The 17861-nt window shown below is 33.2% G+C and overlaps 1 protein-coding gene across 2 annotated transcripts; it reads left to right on the top strand.

Moving 5' to 3' along the window:
• On the top strand, positions 1–9471 carry LOC143081920 (basic phospholipase A2-like). Of its 2 annotated transcripts, XM_076257563.1 has the most exons (5): positions 1–441; positions 1294–1342; positions 1895–2045; positions 4037–4140; positions 9233–9471. In XM_076257563.1, the coding sequence occupies exons 2-5, from the start codon at positions 1321–1323 to the stop codon at positions 9364–9366; spliced, it is 411 nt and encodes a 136-aa protein (XP_076113678.1). In that variant the 5' UTR covers positions 1–441; positions 1294–1320; the 3' UTR covers positions 9367–9471. The 2 variants fall into 2 exon arrangements, with proteins under 2 accessions (XP_076113678.1, XP_076113680.1); XM_076257565.1 differs by lacking the exons at positions 1–441; positions 1294–1342 and adding an exon at positions 1412–1536.
• Positions 9472–17861: the final 8390 nt, after the last annotated feature.

The raw sequence follows: 17861 nt of genomic DNA, 5'->3' as shown, positions 1-17861 counted from the left end.
CGTTTATATATTGCATATCTTATTATCAAATAGCGGACGAAAAGGGTCCAATTATGCAGTTTTTACGTGTGAGTAACTGAATATAGTATCAAGATCGAGTGTGACTTACGAGTCTTTTGCTGAAGTCGTTTGGTTTACAGATATTAGATCTAACTATTTGATGGATATATGATTTCAACATCCTGCTTTTGGTGGCTGGATATCTTGCTTTTTCTCAATTGAATAGTATCATTTTCGTAGGATATTTGTGGAATTCATTTTGTTTGGAATTACCCATAGAGGAACAAAACGAGGAATAACAAGATTGAACTATACGTTAACTAACAAAAACGAATCGTTTTAAATAGTACAACAAGAGCAACAACCAAAATAAAGACAGTTTCAATTAAATTAGTGGGAGAATTTGGCAATTCATGAATTTATATAATCAATGATCTTTAGGTCAGAACATTTCCTAAGAATTTTCAATTCTCTTAAACCTGTTTAATGTATATGATGTATGTAATTTATATGTACCAACACACTTGCATTTTATTATTGTTTATTTTTCATTCGTTTGATGTCTTTGAACTTTAACTTTGACATTTGATATGGAACTTTCCGCATTAAATTTTCCTTGGAATTGATTATTTTTGTTCATTTACTTTTTTAATCTAATCATCTCATTGTTCTTATTTAGACATACATGTTAAAAAGAGCAATTTTCAAAATAACTTATGAAATAAGTGTGAACTTAATTCTATTCATAGTTACTGTAGAAATATCAATAAACAATGTTTTTGACATTTTTTAAATTATGAAGAACAAATCATTTACAAGTACTTTATTTAAAAATGAATGCTTCCTTTTGTAATTCTGTTAGGGGAGTTTCAGTGTTGAACGAAGCGCATTTTGTATGTTTCGCGCTTCATTCTAAATATGTATGCACGATCAACACTTTTACACACCAATAAAATTACAAAAAAGAAGCATTCATTTCTTATAATTATATTGTTATGCTAATAAGACCGTGAAAAAAGTCTAAAGTAGTTTTTCTTTTATCTTACTGTGTCACAGTAAGATAAAGGAAAAACTACTTAAAGTGTGTTCTTTTTTTTTGTGAAAGCACGAGTCATCACGAAAGTAACATTTTGATATAAAGATTAGTTTTCAAATGACGCGCGATTGTTATTAGCCAATCAAACTAACAGATTCTCGTGAAACATACATGCTACGTAATTATTCTAATTTGGTGAAAGATTTATCTCGTCATTTGCATAGCCTCTTTTCATATATATATTTTTTAAATTTCAGAATATTGCTGCATTCTTAACATGTATAATGGTGTACAGTTATAAAGGAGGTACGTGAACTGTAGGTTGAAAATAGAAATAAATTTAGTCATTTCGGGGCCTTTACACAGGTGTTACAGCTGACGACTATGTGGTATTGGCTTTGGTCATTGTTGTAGGCCGTATGAAATATGAGCACATCTTAAACCAAACAGGGATACTTAAACGGTTAAAAAACCATGCATAGTTCCGTTAACTCATACAGGTGAGCGTTGTTATACTGTAGATTGGTAAGCTAGTGCAGTAACAGTAAACATGACTATTCTCTATTCTCAGAAACCCCGATGTTCATTTAAGTCGTTAGTATATTTTAACTTTAACTAAGAAAAGACAAATGGGGGAAATATATATAAGTTGTTGCTTAAACTGACATTTGTTTATCCACGCATGTGGTTGGTTTATATGTTTTTTTACATTGTATGCCATAAAATATATTTCAAATAAAATAAAAACAGAAACAAAACAACAAATGTGCAAAGGTAAAAATTAGTATCAAGTTATAATTCAAATACATGATATTCTTGGTTCTATGTAAACATATATAATGGTCAGTTTCATTGCAGAGGCCAGAACTATGAGACATAAGAGAGCTTTACAGCAGCTTGAATATCAAATAAAATATCATTTTGGAGAAGATCGAGCTACTGCACTTTTAAACTACGGATGTTATTGTGGAAAGTCTGGTGAAAGCTACCCACTAGATGATGTGGACCAGTAAGTATGCACGACGGATACAGTTTAACAATAAATTGCATACGATATTATTGCATTATATTGTGTATTCGTCCCAGATTTATAAAAAAAAAACTAATTTCAACAGCTTGAAGATGTTGAAGGAGTATATCTATTTATGTATGTGCCTGTTCCAAGTCAGGAGCCTGTAATTCAGTGGTTGTCGTTTGTTTATGTGTTACATATTTGTTGTTCGTTCATTTTTTTATTATATAAATAAGGCCGTTAGTTTTCTCGTTTGAATTGTTTTACATTGTCTTATCGGGGCCTTTTATGGCCGACTATGCGGTATGGGCTTTGCTCATTGTTGAAGGTCATACGATGACCTATAGTTGTTAATGTCTGTGTCATTTTGGTCTCTTGTGGACAGTTGCCTCATTGGCAATCATACCACATCTTCATTATGATAAAGATGATGTATTTGTTGCGAAATAAACCGGGTTAACCGATTAAGATGAAAGTATGTCGTAGAGTTGTAATTCATTTAGAAAAATATCAAAATAAATAATAAAAAAAACGTTAAATGAAAGGATAGTCGCAGTTAAGATATAGCACTACTTGCAATAAGCAAAACATTCAGGACAAACGCACAAAGTTATAAATCAGATATTAACAATCTTTACACTTACATAGGTAGCCAATGTAGAAAAAAAATGTCTGCCCAACTTCAACATACCCTATTTTTCATGACAAAACATACCAAAACTTTGTAACAATGCATCAAATTGCAGATTTGTTCAATGTTAATCATTCAAATTTAGTTTCAGATAAGAGTCTTGTTCGACAATACGAAGAATTTGTTACAAACATAAGCGAAAGTCCACAAAAAATGCAGGGAAAAAAATAACACATTAGTCTGATGTTATGAACAAATGTATAATCATTGAGAAATCTTTAACACAGAAGGAACATTGCAATATCTCTTTAACATAGTAAGATATAATTATATCAATAACAAAACAGATTGTAACTCTTTCATTTTACTTGACACAGAGTCATATTTACTTCTGATTTGAATTATGACCGTTTTGTGAATATCTTCGATCGATTTATATCATATAATTTTTCAATTCTTAAAGAGAATGGAAAGTGAGAGTCCTTATTGTTTGTATTTAAAACATTTTAGGCCTTTTTTTACTATTGTTTGTTTGCTCATCTATTATTCTTTATAAGATAAAAGATGTGGTATGATTGCTGATGAGACAACTCTCCACCCAGAAGAGAACTAAATAACACAGAAATTAAAAACTATAGTATTCTTCAAAATTGTCCATTTATTTTCATTAAAGAACAAAAATGTTTTCTTTTCCATTATCACATCAACCCTATCGCAATTCTCATTAATATATTTGGAGACATTCTTTGAATTAATCATTTTAGAGTTGTGTTGATGTTATGTCATTGTTTACCTCCTACATTTGATGTGTTTCCCTCAGTTTAAGTTTGTAGCCCGGATTGTTTTTCCTCAATCGATTTATGAATTTCGAACAGCGGTATACTATTGTTGCCCTTATTTATGGACTATATTATTGTCATTTTGTTTATTTTCTTTAATTACATCTTCTGACATTAGACTCGGACTTCTCTTGAACTGAATTTTAATGTGCGTATTGTTATGCGTTTACTTTTCTACATTGGCTAAAGGTATTGGGGGAGGGTTGAGATATCATAAACATGTTTAACCCCGCCGCAATTCTGCGCCTGTCCCAAGTCAGGAGCCTCCGCCCTTTGTTAGTCTTGTATTATTTTTAATTTTAGTTTCTTGTGTTTAATTTGAAGTTTAGTATGGGATTTATTATCACTGAACTAGTATATATATCTATATAGGGATCAGCTGAAGGACTCCTCCGGGTGCGGGAAATCCTCACTGCATTAACGACCCATTGGTGTTGTCTGTTCTATGGTCGGATTGTTGTCTCTTTGACATATTCCCCATTTCTATTCTCAATTTTATACTTCATTTTATTTCACAGGTGTTGTAAAAACCACGAAGATTGCTATGATCTTGAAGAGGATTGTTTGCCTAAAACTTTGTTTTATGAATTTAATCTTGGAAACAAAACAGTCAACTGTGAAAGTAAGTTAAACAATATTGTTAAATTTTTATCATAGTTTTGATTGGTTTAATAATTTTTGAATTGGATTCTTTCACATCAAGATGTTTGTGAACTTTTGTGTCAATCATATGAACCTTCATTTTTTAAAAGAACAAAATCAATCAAAGATACAAGTTTATATTTTGTATGCCAGACACGTGTTTGTCTGCAAAAGAGTCGTCATAAGACACACGTTTAGTCTACATTAGACGCAACAGTAACGATAGAAACAAAAAATTAAAAGGCTAAATTAAATGCAAAATACCACAATATCGTAATCAGGACATGTGCCAAATATTTCAAAACTCTTTTGGCTTAACGCTTCAATTTTAACAACAAAATCTTGCTAATGTTGAGATATTATATAAACGAAGCATTCGTCCTTAAAAAGCTTGCAATACAATTACTCTATCAAATTACTCAATTGTCTTCAATATAAATGCACAGCTAAGTAGCAATAGTTGTAATACAAATTGTTGACGAATGATATGAATAACAATCTTTAATATTGAAGTTCCTCTAGATTTGTTTATACTTCCCCTTTGTTATAAAAAATCTACCTTCATATGCCTAATTAAGATATAAACGGGGTCAAAATATTAGACACTTACTTAAAATTTCAATTACCTATGAACAGACATACATATACTTAACGTTTGTGTTTTGAAAGAAAAATACATGCAAATTTGTGTAAAAAAATTCGGAAAATCTTCGTCACAAAAGTAGTACATTTATTTGTGTAACCATTTTTTGTAAATAATTCATTTTTACTGAATTTTCTTGATATAAGAAAAAACCCTGCATTTCTTTCTGTATATTTCTCTTAATTAAAAAAAAAATTTCATCGGTGATTTCTCCATAATAAAATGGAATAAATAATCTTTTTACAGCAATATGTCAAATATCAATTTTAAAAAGAGGAGTTCATGTACTAGTTTCGAGCTTATGATGAAAATACCCGAGCAATGCATCTTTTCCCGATATGTCGCAGTCTGACGTCGAGAAAAATTTACGTAAACAACGTCAATATCTTCCTTAAACTGTGTCGTATGCACTTAAATATTCAAGTTCCCCTAGATTTGTTTTATTTTCCCCCTTTTACAACCTTTTATCTCACCTGGCCCAAAAAGGGCCGAGTGAGCTTCTCTCATCACTTAGCGTCCGTCGTCGTTCCTTTTCGTCGTCTGTCATCGTCTGTTAACTTTTACAAACAAACTTCTCTGACACTGCTAGACCATTTCTAATCAAAATTGGCAAAAATTATCATAAGGGTATCTTGTTTAAACAATCTGTCTTACGACCCTGCTTGCCAACCAACATGGCCCACATGGATATAACTATAACATAGGGGTAAAATATCTGAAATTAAAACAAAGGTAAACATTGTATAATGGTTGAATTCTTTCATGCATCAATTGTAAATAAAAATAGCAGATGAACGACACAGGATCCTTGGAGCCTCTAGTTTCTATTCATCATATTTTTTTATTGCTTTCGGGCCATACATAATTGATATTCGTATTATTGATGGATATTGAGATAAAGTCAAATCATTTGTTGCATACGACAATAGATAAACAATTAAATCAAATTGTATGGTTATGCTGGTATATAGGTGACCCCATAAGACAGTGAAACATATTGGGTCTGTGAATGGAAAAAAAATAGTGTGTTGGGTAGAGTAAACTTTTTTTTTATCGCACCGCGGGTAAATTATAACGTTGTGATTGGTTTAACGCCGTCACGTGGTGACCCCCTATGAGACCGTAGGGGGTTGGTAAATTTCATTGGGGAATCATGACGCGATAATGGTGATGTCATCTATTAATATTGTTGTGTTTCATTGTTTATTTTCCAACAAAGCGCAGCAGAAAAAGACCGACGTGCGATAAATTCGTTATACGGTTAACTACGGACCCCCTACGGATCCATAGAGGGTGAATAAAATCCATAAGGGATTCGGCCTCCGGCCTCATCCCCTATGGATTTTATTTACCCTCTATGGATCCGTAAAGGGTCAGTAGCGAACCATATAACTTATAGTATTTGCAACTAGGAACCGTTCAAAGAGTTGTTGCACGGGATCATTGAATTTCAGATATCGTGACTCTCATTTTAAACCGTTAATCGAATTAAATGTCCATACATGACTGAACATATACTAATCTCAATATAAATCCAGGACGATGGAATTTTAATGACGAACTAGAAAAGATAAGAGACCTCCATGTGTGTTTACCCGGGCAACACCCTTATATCAGTCAAGATTCTACTTTCAAAGTTATGTCTCCATTACGCTACTTATTACTCAATCGTAAGATTGTAAGCCAGTTTAGGGATGACGCGCTATAAAAATTTAATCTATGGCAAGTTTGACGAGGTGTAAAGTTTGCTCTTGAAAACCTATTCACAGCATCATTACGACCCTAATATGACAGTTGTATTTTAAAAGACAAATGAGTTAACTATCTATTAAGCATCAGTTAATTGCTAACAATCAACTTAAAAATTTTGTCTGATCAGTTTTCAGGGGGAATTTATGAAAGTTCAAAATTTTTTTAAAATAAATCTAATTAAATATTTTGTTGAAAGGGCAGACTACACGTTTTTAGATGTCAAATTTGTGTGATTTTTTCCAAAAGACTGTTGTCGGGTGAAGAGATGCACATTTATGCTTAAAAAATCAATCTTTTAAATTTTGGAGAATTTTTTCCCGGTTGAATTTATCTTATGTACAAGCAAGACCCACATGTATTTGCATCTACAACAATCGACTGTTTAAAAAAAAAATCTTTAGTGTAAAGGTTTACAAATACCGTGAAGCTTCGTACGATAATTTAAGAAAAAAAAAGTATACAAATAAAGAACCTACATACCACTTGTAGAGCCCATAAAAACATGTCTAATATAAGCAGTTCAATTATATCAACTTGACCTTCTCTTATACAAATTTTCATTTCTTTTCTTTAATATCAACTGGGTATAAGCCTACTACCCTCATACAAGTTTATTACACAATGAAAATGTGTAATTAATGTGTTATATTATACATAATTACAATATAATGTGTGACAATGAATGACATAAAATGAATAAATAAGTCTAATTGCGGTTTGTACAGTGATATACGAGAGAACAATTATTAATTTATTTCAAATCTGCTTAAATAATTTTCATCTCAAAGATTGTCATTGCTGACATTTCAATATTACAAATTGAAAAATGTTCAATCTGATAGAAACATATTACTGTTTGAACACAGCTGCATCTCAACGTATGACTGGGAACAATGCTATACTGTGTCTACGTTGTGGTAACGTGATTGCCTCGAGTGCGACATATCGGGGGTTTGAACCCTGGTCGAGTCATATAAGATAAGATAACATAACATAGCATAAATTTGTTTTGATTCGACATGGTTTAGAAATACAAACATAAGCTTTTGAGAGTTTATGTTATAAAATGCAGCTTTAATTAGAACAAATACTAATACACTACGGGCTAATACACTACGGGATACTGTTTTGATATGAAGTACATATTAAGTGTTATAAAAGAAAAACATAATGTATTGATGATAAACGATGTATTAATGACAAATACTGTATTAATGATAAATAATGTACTAAGGATTAATAATGTATCATTAATTAATAATGGATTAATGAAACTTAGCATTGATATGATAGCTTTTGCATATCTTTAATGAGCGGAAGTACACAGGCCATAATTTTCCATAACCAGGGGCATCTCGTGCACAAAACCCATAATAGTGCCTCTCGTGCAAGTTACTTCCGGTATTTCCTGTATCGGTTTTTTACTTTTCCATTGTGACGTCAGATAGTTTTTTATGACGACGTCAAAATTTACGCGGGAACTTTCGTGGGGATAGTTTAGTACTTGCTTACAAATGCCGTTGACAATTATGAATTATTTTACAGTACAGCAATTATGGAGTATAAATAATGATCATAAAACTCAAATTTTCAATGTTTCAAAATGCCTCTTTAGGAAATAGTAACATAAATAAATATGGAGATAGTGATGTTATGGAGGTAGTGATGTTATTGTTCGGCAAATTCCCATTTTTTAATGGATTTGTTGGATTCATAATTTAACTTTTATATAAAGTTTTTGACTGTTTTAGTTATTTTATTTGTTAACTTGCCATGCATAAAACAGTTGTCGGAAGTATCTGCATGATAAAGAGATTAATGTATGGCCATTTCCCTATCGGCCCGGGTATCATATATAAAAGTTAAATTATGAATCCAACAAATCCAACAAAAAATGGGAATTTTTATATACATGTATACTAACGGAATTATAAAAATATACATGAAGACACCTAGGTACTAATATACATTGATCTCCCCTGAAATAGCTGTACCAGTAAGACATGTTAACAGCATGTGCAATATTGTTGTTTAAGAAAAAGCAAATACTGGTCTATCTGGAGTCAGAATACTATGTCCGTTTTTTTACAGTGTTAACTTGTACGCTAGAAATTCAGCTCAGAAAGGGCCTTCGGTGGTCGAGTGGCTGTGGCACCAGGAACTGTCTGATGAATTTTTTGAATGAAATTTTATCAAGAGTAAAAAAGAAGTTACTACATGTACTGTAATCACTAGGCAGGCAACAGTTGTGAGTTTGAACCCCGCTTCATTGACTAGGATTGACAGTTTTCCTTAAAGTTATTTATTTTTAATTATTATTATTATTATATCAAATCTTCTTAATTTATCTAAGTGAGATTTCTGATATCGTGTGTTTGTTACAAGTATAAACACTTGTGTCTTTATTATTTCATATATAACATTATCAAATGAAGTATTTCTATAACCCATTGATGGGCATTATGTTTTCTGATCTGTGCGTCAGTACGTCCGTTTGTTTGTCCGTTCGTCCGTCCGTTTCATTCGGCCGTCTGTTCCGTTTCAGATTAACTATTTGCACGGTCCACTTAACATGAACAATGATAGTGCGGATGGGGCATATGTGTACTATGGACACATTCTTGTTATTTATTTTATAATTTCAGTGTTATGATATTTCAGTGTTATATTTTTTTAGATAGTCCCAATACCTGTGAGGGGAGAGTATGTAAGTGTGACAAGACATTTGTGGACTGTCTGCAGAACAAAGAATTAAATCCGGAATATTACAATGTAGACCAAGATAAATATTGTGTTGATGGATGTCAATAATAAATGTGTTAGCGAATTAAAGTTTGTCATTATACTTGAATTATCATTATCACTTTACGTTGAATTAATTTTGTAATAAGAGATACAAAGTAAAAATGCTACAAACAAAAACGAGTTTCATTTACTGTGCCTATTAGATTTTTGGTGTCTTTGTATCAAGGCAAACAGGATAAGAATTTGATAAACCTTTTTTAAAAATTAAGATATTCGTACGTCTTTTTTTCAACAGCTTCGGACTCATATAATTCCTCACATGCCCCATTAATTGGCATTATGTTTTCTGGTCTGTGCGTCCGTTCTTTTGATCGTTCGTTCATCTGTTCGATCGCCGTCTGTCCATCTTCAGATTAAGGTTTTTTGGTCGTGGTAGTTTTTGATGATGTTCAATCAATTTGAAATTTAGTACACATGTTTCCTATGATATAATCTTTCTAATTTTAATTTCAAATTTGAGTTTAAAACATAGAAGATAATAGTGTGGATGGGACAACTGTGTACTATGGACACAGTCTTGTTTTTATTTCAAATAGTTAATGCTCCATGCATGCTATTGCGTTTCTTTCTTTGGCTTTGTGTATGCATATATATGCATTCCCGTCCGGCCAAACAATGATACATTGATTGAACTACGATACTGGCATGAAAATACGAATGGTTTGTCTTATTAAAGTTTGCTGTTACAAAATGTTAAAAACTATTATAAATTAAGGAATGTATCTCCCGCATGCATAGCTCTGATTCCTTTTACGGATTTTGCTATACTTTTTAGACCTTTTGGATTATAGCTCTTCATCATTTATATAAGCTTTAGATTTCAATTATTTTGGCCACGAGCATCACTGAAGAGACATGTATTGTCGAAATTTGCATCTGGTGCAGGAAAATTGGTACCGTTAATGCTATTCATTGAATGTCTCGGGTTAAAGAAAAATCCTGATTAACCTGTATAAAGGTTATTCCGCATACATGAAAAACAGTTATGTGTAATTCTGGGGTACGTAAAAAATAGTTACGCGTTACTTTAGAGTATGTGAAAAAAGAAGTATGTGTACCACTATTGTACGTGAACAAAGTGTTATTTTTACATCTAGTGTACATGAACGACTTGTTACGCGCACCTCTAAGGTACGTGTTCCAAAATGAATTATGACCCAAACGGTCCTGCATAGAGCTTCAATATTTTACCAAATTATTTAGTTAAACTTCAATCGAATTACTCATTTAAATATCAACATTTATCAAAATTACGCAGTTGAGCTTCAACATTCAACGATGTTTAACTAAAGTGTATAGTTGATCTCTAACCTGTAACTAAAATACCCAGTTGATCTTCAACATTCGACGTAAGTATTTTGTTTGGAGAATTTTGTAATTTTTGGGGATATTGTAATGAAATAAAGTTGAATATATGTACGTGAATCGATGACTTCCCGTAAAGTAAAAAAAAAAATAAAAAATCAAACATTATTATTGAAGTAATTACAAAAATTAACACTTTTATATCCAATCACTTTAAAGAATTTTCTTAGTAAAAAGATTATGATCCATAAGTGTGTTGTCAATAAGAATTCCGTCTTAAAAACTGAATTCTGTATATAATGGCGTCGTCATTTAATGTTTTACAAGAATAATTTATTTTACATCTCCTGTTTTGTCCCCAACAGTAGCACAGCATTAATCAGATATTAAAAACGATCTTTTTTTTATTGGGAATCATCTAACACATTTATGCATCATAAATTTTATAATTTAAAGTATTTTCTGATATTAAAACTCAAAATGGTAATGTCACAGGTTCCTTAAGCAATGGTATATATTTTAGCAAAATCTCTCTTAATGATGTTCTACGACCTGCAGATTGTAAAACTGATTTGTCACTCAGGTAAGCTTTTTAAATAAGCTTTTATTATTAGCTGAAACACTTTCTAAACCACCAACATGTTTCAAAGACAAGGAACCATTTTTTTCATAGAAAATCAATTATTCGGCTTGTGTATTGATAGAGCCTTGTTTACATCTGTCCTTTTTCATTTGTACGCAAAATAAGGAGACGGGGTATGACTTTCAATGAATATATCCCTACTTCTAAGTACTTAGTAATCATTTTTGAATTCGCGAAAACAGTTTTGTGTAATTTTGAATCAATAGAAGCTCCTTCATGCCAATTAAGCATGTTTAGATGACTGTGAATTTCCAATGTCATTTGTTCGCTGCTTGTGATAAGAAAAATAGATTTTTAAATTATTTTGCAATCTTTATTAAATTAAAATCCAAATTCAGATCTGTATCAAGCGCGAATAATTTGTCCATTTTTGCCCAAACTGTTCAGGGTTGGATCTCTCTGGTTGTATCAAGCTGCGCTCGGCTTAGTAATTTATTATTGACAGAAATGTTATCACTTTCTCCATAACTCGTTTGCTTCTGGGGGTTAGCCCACTTTAACACACTTTCAGTGGATGCTTTTACCTGAAACCGAGTGAGGCCCTCAAACCCCATGCAGATGTGTGGGCGTACAGTTGAAAATAGTCTTGCTACGCCTCTGAAGGAGGGAAAAACATTAATCCATGGATGGTGTACAGATCTCACCGGAGTTAAATGGCAATGGATGAACAATCGGGCTGGGTTAAGGTACACTATCAGCGAACCAAGTCGAATCCAGGAAGTGCAGTTTCAGGTCGTAAAAGGATAATCCCTCAGTCTGTTACCAGTAGTTTCCCAATTATTTGTAAAGTGACTTCTAGAAAGGTTCAAGGTTCTGTTTTGCAAATATTGTTGTTATTGTAAGTTTTTATATTGGATTTATTTTAACTTGCCACAATGTCGAATATAACTCGTCTTTCATCAGTCTCAACAAATAGTCGGGAAACTGGCATTTCAAAGTGTTGTTTGTGTCAGTAAGACACAGTTGAAACGTTAACATCAACTTTGGATGGTTATAAAAATAAACACCTGGAACGGCAAATTCTTTTCTTGTACGTTCTATACATGTACTGTAAAGTATCAAGTATTGAGCATACTAATGACAGCACAAGAAGCTTTAAATTCAAAATTGAACGCCAAAAATTAAACTGTAGTCTAGATGTCTTTCCTTACACTAGTCTATAAAATCATCGGACGTCACAGAGTCATCAACTATATATAACTGATATATACATCAGCCGACGTAAACAATTCAGACAAAACAAATGCAGTCATCTGATGTGCGTTACTAGTCCATATCAGACATGATACCTTATTTGTTTGTCTTGATCGCAAAAATTATGCCCAACAGTTCAACCGATCCATTTTCGAGATAAAGCTCCACTTTAATAACATCACTCTCATGGTGGCCATGGAATGTGCAAATGGTTACTTCATTGTACGTAAATCACCAAGTTGTATTTTCATATCAGGTACATGAACAGAATAATGCAATCGTGAAAAGTGACGGTGGTGTCATATGTTTAATAGAAGATTCCTCCGCTTTGAGACGATGGGTGGTAGTTGGATTAAAAGTCAGCAAACTGGAATAAACGAATTTTAACGATCTACTGGTTTGAATCATTCGACAACAGTCGACCGACATCACGAAGACTACGAAAACACAAAAGGATTTATTCGGATAGGTTCAAAGGCTTTCTAAAGTGATGAATGAGTTTGAAAATCCATATCTAGAGGAGTCATTTGATTAGTACAAAATTGACTAATTGTTGATTCGGAGGCAGGTAAAATAACATTACGAAGACCTTTTGAGACAATTTCGTAACGCAGGAGAATCTGTTTTTTTTTTATAACCGATTGCAAAATAACAATTTCCCATTATTAAACCGAAAAACAAAACCGAAAAAAAAACCAGCTAAAGAACACAAAAAGCGATTGCTATCGTTTTTTTAGATTTTTGATTTCATGCAAAATAGACAGTGTGACTTTGATGATTTCTATAGCCATGAAAACCAAACAGTTCAACCGTATTTGTCTCAGGATGACAAATTAAACAGTGGTATTAAGCTTATTGAAATAGATATAAGAGGATGTGATATGAGTGCCAATAAGTCATTTTTTATTCAGTCTTCGATTTGCCATCAACTGATCCACATTCGGAAGCTGTTATCGTTTATCGAATAATATCAGGCCACCACGAAAGGCAAAAGATACGTATTCAAGAGTAGACATTATATTTGACGTTAACTTAAGGAATAATTTAAAGGCCAAAACGAGAAGAACGCGAGTTTCTGGTGCTAGACGGAAAGTTATTTGTTCTGGTAGAGCGCCAATAATTTGGATAAGTTATCGCCGAGACGATGAAAACAAAACGGAATTGTTTCTCGCCGACAGAATTGTGTCTTTAGAGACTGATAAAATTGTGTATGTTACGCAAGGTAAACATGATGTTTGCAATTGCAATACGGATACTTCCCATTGTAAACAAGTACTTTTAAGTAGTACTGACTCGGATGTATTAGTTTTAGGAATTACAGCATGGTTAAAGACAAGGTGTGAACCAATTGTGGAGAGGTTGTTGAAAAAAGAAATACTTTCTATGGCCTCCTCAACATGACATACCAAATTCGTTAGGTAATTATGTATATTTTCTAACACTATTTCGGTATTTCATGCGAAAGGGACGAAGTTTGCTTCGCAAATATGGAAAGTATTTTTAATTGTTACGGACGTTCTTATTCGCAGGAGTATGGGACCAGGCTCTACTGAGGACACATACATTATTATCATAGATGCATTTGTTTGCATCATGTATGGCAGTTCATTTATATATTAGTTAGGCACAATTTGAATTGTGTACCAGGAAGGCTTTTGCACCGGCCTAATGATACCATTCCGCCTACCTGAGTTGCTTTTCTAGAACACAACAAAAGAGCTGCATATGAAGGCGGACATGTTTTTTTGGCGAAAACGGATACTAGTTTAAATGCGTTCAACGGGTACCAACATAACCAAGTCCTAAACACTGAGGTTTATTGAAAGAAAACGACAATAACAGTTGAAAACCAAAATGGACTGTATTGCCCTCAATGCTCTTCAACTTCATTTGGACTTTTTAACATGTATTTTTTCGATATAAAAAAGAAGATGTGGCATGATTGCCAATGAGACAACTCTCCACAAGAGACCAAAATGACACAGAAATTAGCAACTATAGGTAACTGAAACGCACGTCTGGTGCACATATAAAATTACAAACCTGGTATCTATGATGAGTTTATTATGGGCAGTTGCTATTTGTCTGGCTAGCCGGACGACAAGTAACAGGACTATTTGTCCAGTCAAAACAATGCGCATGTAACTATGTGTGTGTGCGTGTAATAGTATTTTCAGCAGCACAAGGGGTAGCAAAATATACATTATTATGTACATTTAAAAATCCAAGTTTTGTAATCTTTATTGTTAGGACCCAATATTGTTACTAGTAATTTATTCATACTTATATCTTTAAATATTCCAATGTGGATAACGAATGATAAGAATAAAAGCATACATATTCCATATAAATTACTTCATATTTGGCTTTACAAAAGTATTATGTCTTGAGCAGTCAAAGAGAAATATATGAACCTTGACATAAGGTTATCCATATTTTGCCTGACACATTTTTTTTTATAACCCGAACCCTTCCCTTCCCCCCTCCCGACAAAAAGAAGTAAACAACACTGTAAAAAGCTTATTCAGAAAACCCAGGAAGGATTTTATCTTATTTACGATAGGAGTTTGGGGTGACACAGCATGCTCCTTTTCCCCAAATTCCTCTATCTTTTTTCTCCTCAAGATCCACTTTTGTTGTCCCCTATATTTCATTACCCCAAATGTTATAATCCTATATCTAAATTCCCACTTTTTTGTAACCTTGACAACTGGAATCAGTGATCGGATTACGCGCGCACCTCTGTTGCCTTTTACTAAGGTAATATTATATGCACTTCCATTCGCATAAAAAATGGCCTGCGCATTGCAATGGCCGGACAAATCGTTGTGGCACTTTTCGTCGTGCTAGCCGGACAAATAGCCACTCTGTTTATTATGAACATGTAACTGTCAGGTAGAAAATAGTTAGACCACCTTTATAGCAAATTTTCATGCTTGGATCACGATTTGCTTAATTGTTTGCATAATATATTCACTAAAATGACAACAATATGGCATGCAGCCGTCTTGTACATTATGTACAATGTATCATCGATTTGTTTTTGCTACCACATAACTTCACCTGGTAATTAATAGTTTTGGTCATATAGAGGACGTACGTTTAAGCACAGGTTAATTATTCAATTCTTAGTTAAAATGCAACTAGAATAGAAACATTATTTATTGTTAAAGAAAAGATTATTTGCATAATATGTATCTACTAAGATAGTGTCAGTTGCTATAGATACGTTAGGAATAGGACGAGTAAAGTGCGTTCCCTGTGACCAATTTAGTTGGCCAAATTTCATCTGGTACGTAGTGTTAGTTTTTTAAAGAATGTGAAAGTTGTTGATTGATAAGTAACTATAAAGATCAGGGGCGGATCCAGAATTTTTGAAAGGGGGGGCGAAGCATTAAAAATTTTGCCGAGCTTAGCGAGGCGAAAATTTTTTGGGACCTTTTTCTAGCCTAAAAAAACACTTTTTGAACGGTTACTGACGTGGGGCATGTATTTTTTTTATAGTTGCTGTAAATTGTAAAGGTAGGACATTTTTTATGCTTTATTCTCCCTATTAACTGTCTATCATAAAATGATCGTATGGATTCAAAGATATATGTACTGATATATTTGATGTGAGACTTGTCAGTGAAAAATAGACTGGGAAAATTCTCGTTTGTTGTATGTTTAATGAGCCTAACCCCGTTAGATTTCTTGTTATAAACAAGATAAACGCTGGGCTATTCAAAGAAATTTACAATACGACCGACACGAGTTAAAACAAACGAACACGCAATTTTATTCAAATGTTTGGTTGTTATGTTTCACCAAAACAAAATGAAGGGAAGTGACGGTTTTGAAATCAACAAAAGGCTACGAATGAGTCTGAAATGACAACGAATTTATGAACGACGGTCGATAAATGGAGACATAAAGGCCACACCCATCAGGCAGGTTGCAGTCTGGTCTTGAGGAAAAAACCAATATATCAGTTCGGCGAAACAGCAGAAGTGCAACCCCCCCCCCCGCCTCCAATAAAAAAAATACGCCCGTTTTGTATTCATCATGTTCATTTAATGCTAAATGATTCTGTTGGAAATTTCGTTTCTTATAGCAAAAAGTGGATAGGAGTATTGTTTTCAATCAACATACGGCCAGAATTTTTGTTCAAGGTAAAAATCAGAGTCAGATTTTGTTCACTCATATATCTCAGACTTCCCCCTCAAATCAAATGGTCCGTACTTTAGACTTTAAATATATCTAGAGCTTATACTGAGTGGGGATCATTATTCAGCTACATGTAATATGATATTTTAGACCACGTGAAAACTTCGACTCATCCGAAATTTCAATTTCGAGTCAACCGAGTAAGATACAACGAGAGTTACATTTTAATTAACTTATGTTCTTTAGAATAGGATGGGGTGTTTGGGGTTAAACATGATCAATCCTGTGTCGCTTTGAAGGTGTAATGATTGTCAGTCTCAGCGTAAGCAATGTGTTACTGTATTTTGAATTTCCAAATGACTAAGTGGTGTTTTTTCGACGCACTCGTGAACTCCACCATAGCAAATCACAGGACTTTGACATGATAAGTAAATACCAGCGAAAAATATCTTAATAAGTAAAGAATTGTCGCATAAAAATTCAAGACACGGGAAATGGCAAAGTTCACGTAGTCTAGTCTGATTAATCATTTTACAAAAAAAAAAGTCCGAGCAAAGGGGGCGTACGCCCTCTACGCCCCCCTCTGGATCCGCCACTGAAGATATATGGAGCAAAAATAGATTTTACTGTAAATAACTTCGTTCTGTAGTGGCTACATACATGAGTTTTGGTCTTAGATACATGTTTTTTTTTTAGTTTGTTAATCTGTTTGAACTACCTATCAGTATAATATGTACAATAAACTTGTGTGTTCTCTCAGATATGTACTAAGTTAGTATTTTGTTGTGGGGATGTAAAAAATACTATGTCATGTCTGGTCTGTGTGGTTGTAGCTTGTTTTACCGCTTTGTAGCATTCTGATGAGTTAAGTCCTTTTCAAATAATTTTCATAATTTGTTCGTATGTTGTGCTGTTACACCATTTTACCAGGCTAAGGGAAGGGTCGAACGACCGCGAGCATGTTAAGCACCGCACATTCAGTATTTGTTTGTTCCAAGTGAAGGACCTGCAATTCAATGGTTGTCATTTGTTGTTGTTCATCACATTTGTTAATTATTTTTTGTTTTATACATCAATTAGGTCGTTAAAATTTTCGTTTGAATGGTTTTATATTTTTAATTTCGGGGCCTTTTATAACTTACTATATGGTATGTGTTTTGCTCATTGTTGAATGCGTCCAGTAACATTTAGTAGTATATCTCTATGTTATTTG

Source organism: Mytilus galloprovincialis, chromosome 7, assembly GCF_965363235.1.
Source record: "Mytilus galloprovincialis chromosome 7, xbMytGall1.hap1.1, whole genome shotgun sequence".
NCBI lineage: Eukaryota > Metazoa > Mollusca > Bivalvia > Mytilida > Mytilidae > Mytilus > Mytilus galloprovincialis.
The sequence above is the reverse complement of the archived record's forward strand: the minus strand, read 5'-3'. Positions and strand labels throughout refer to the sequence as shown.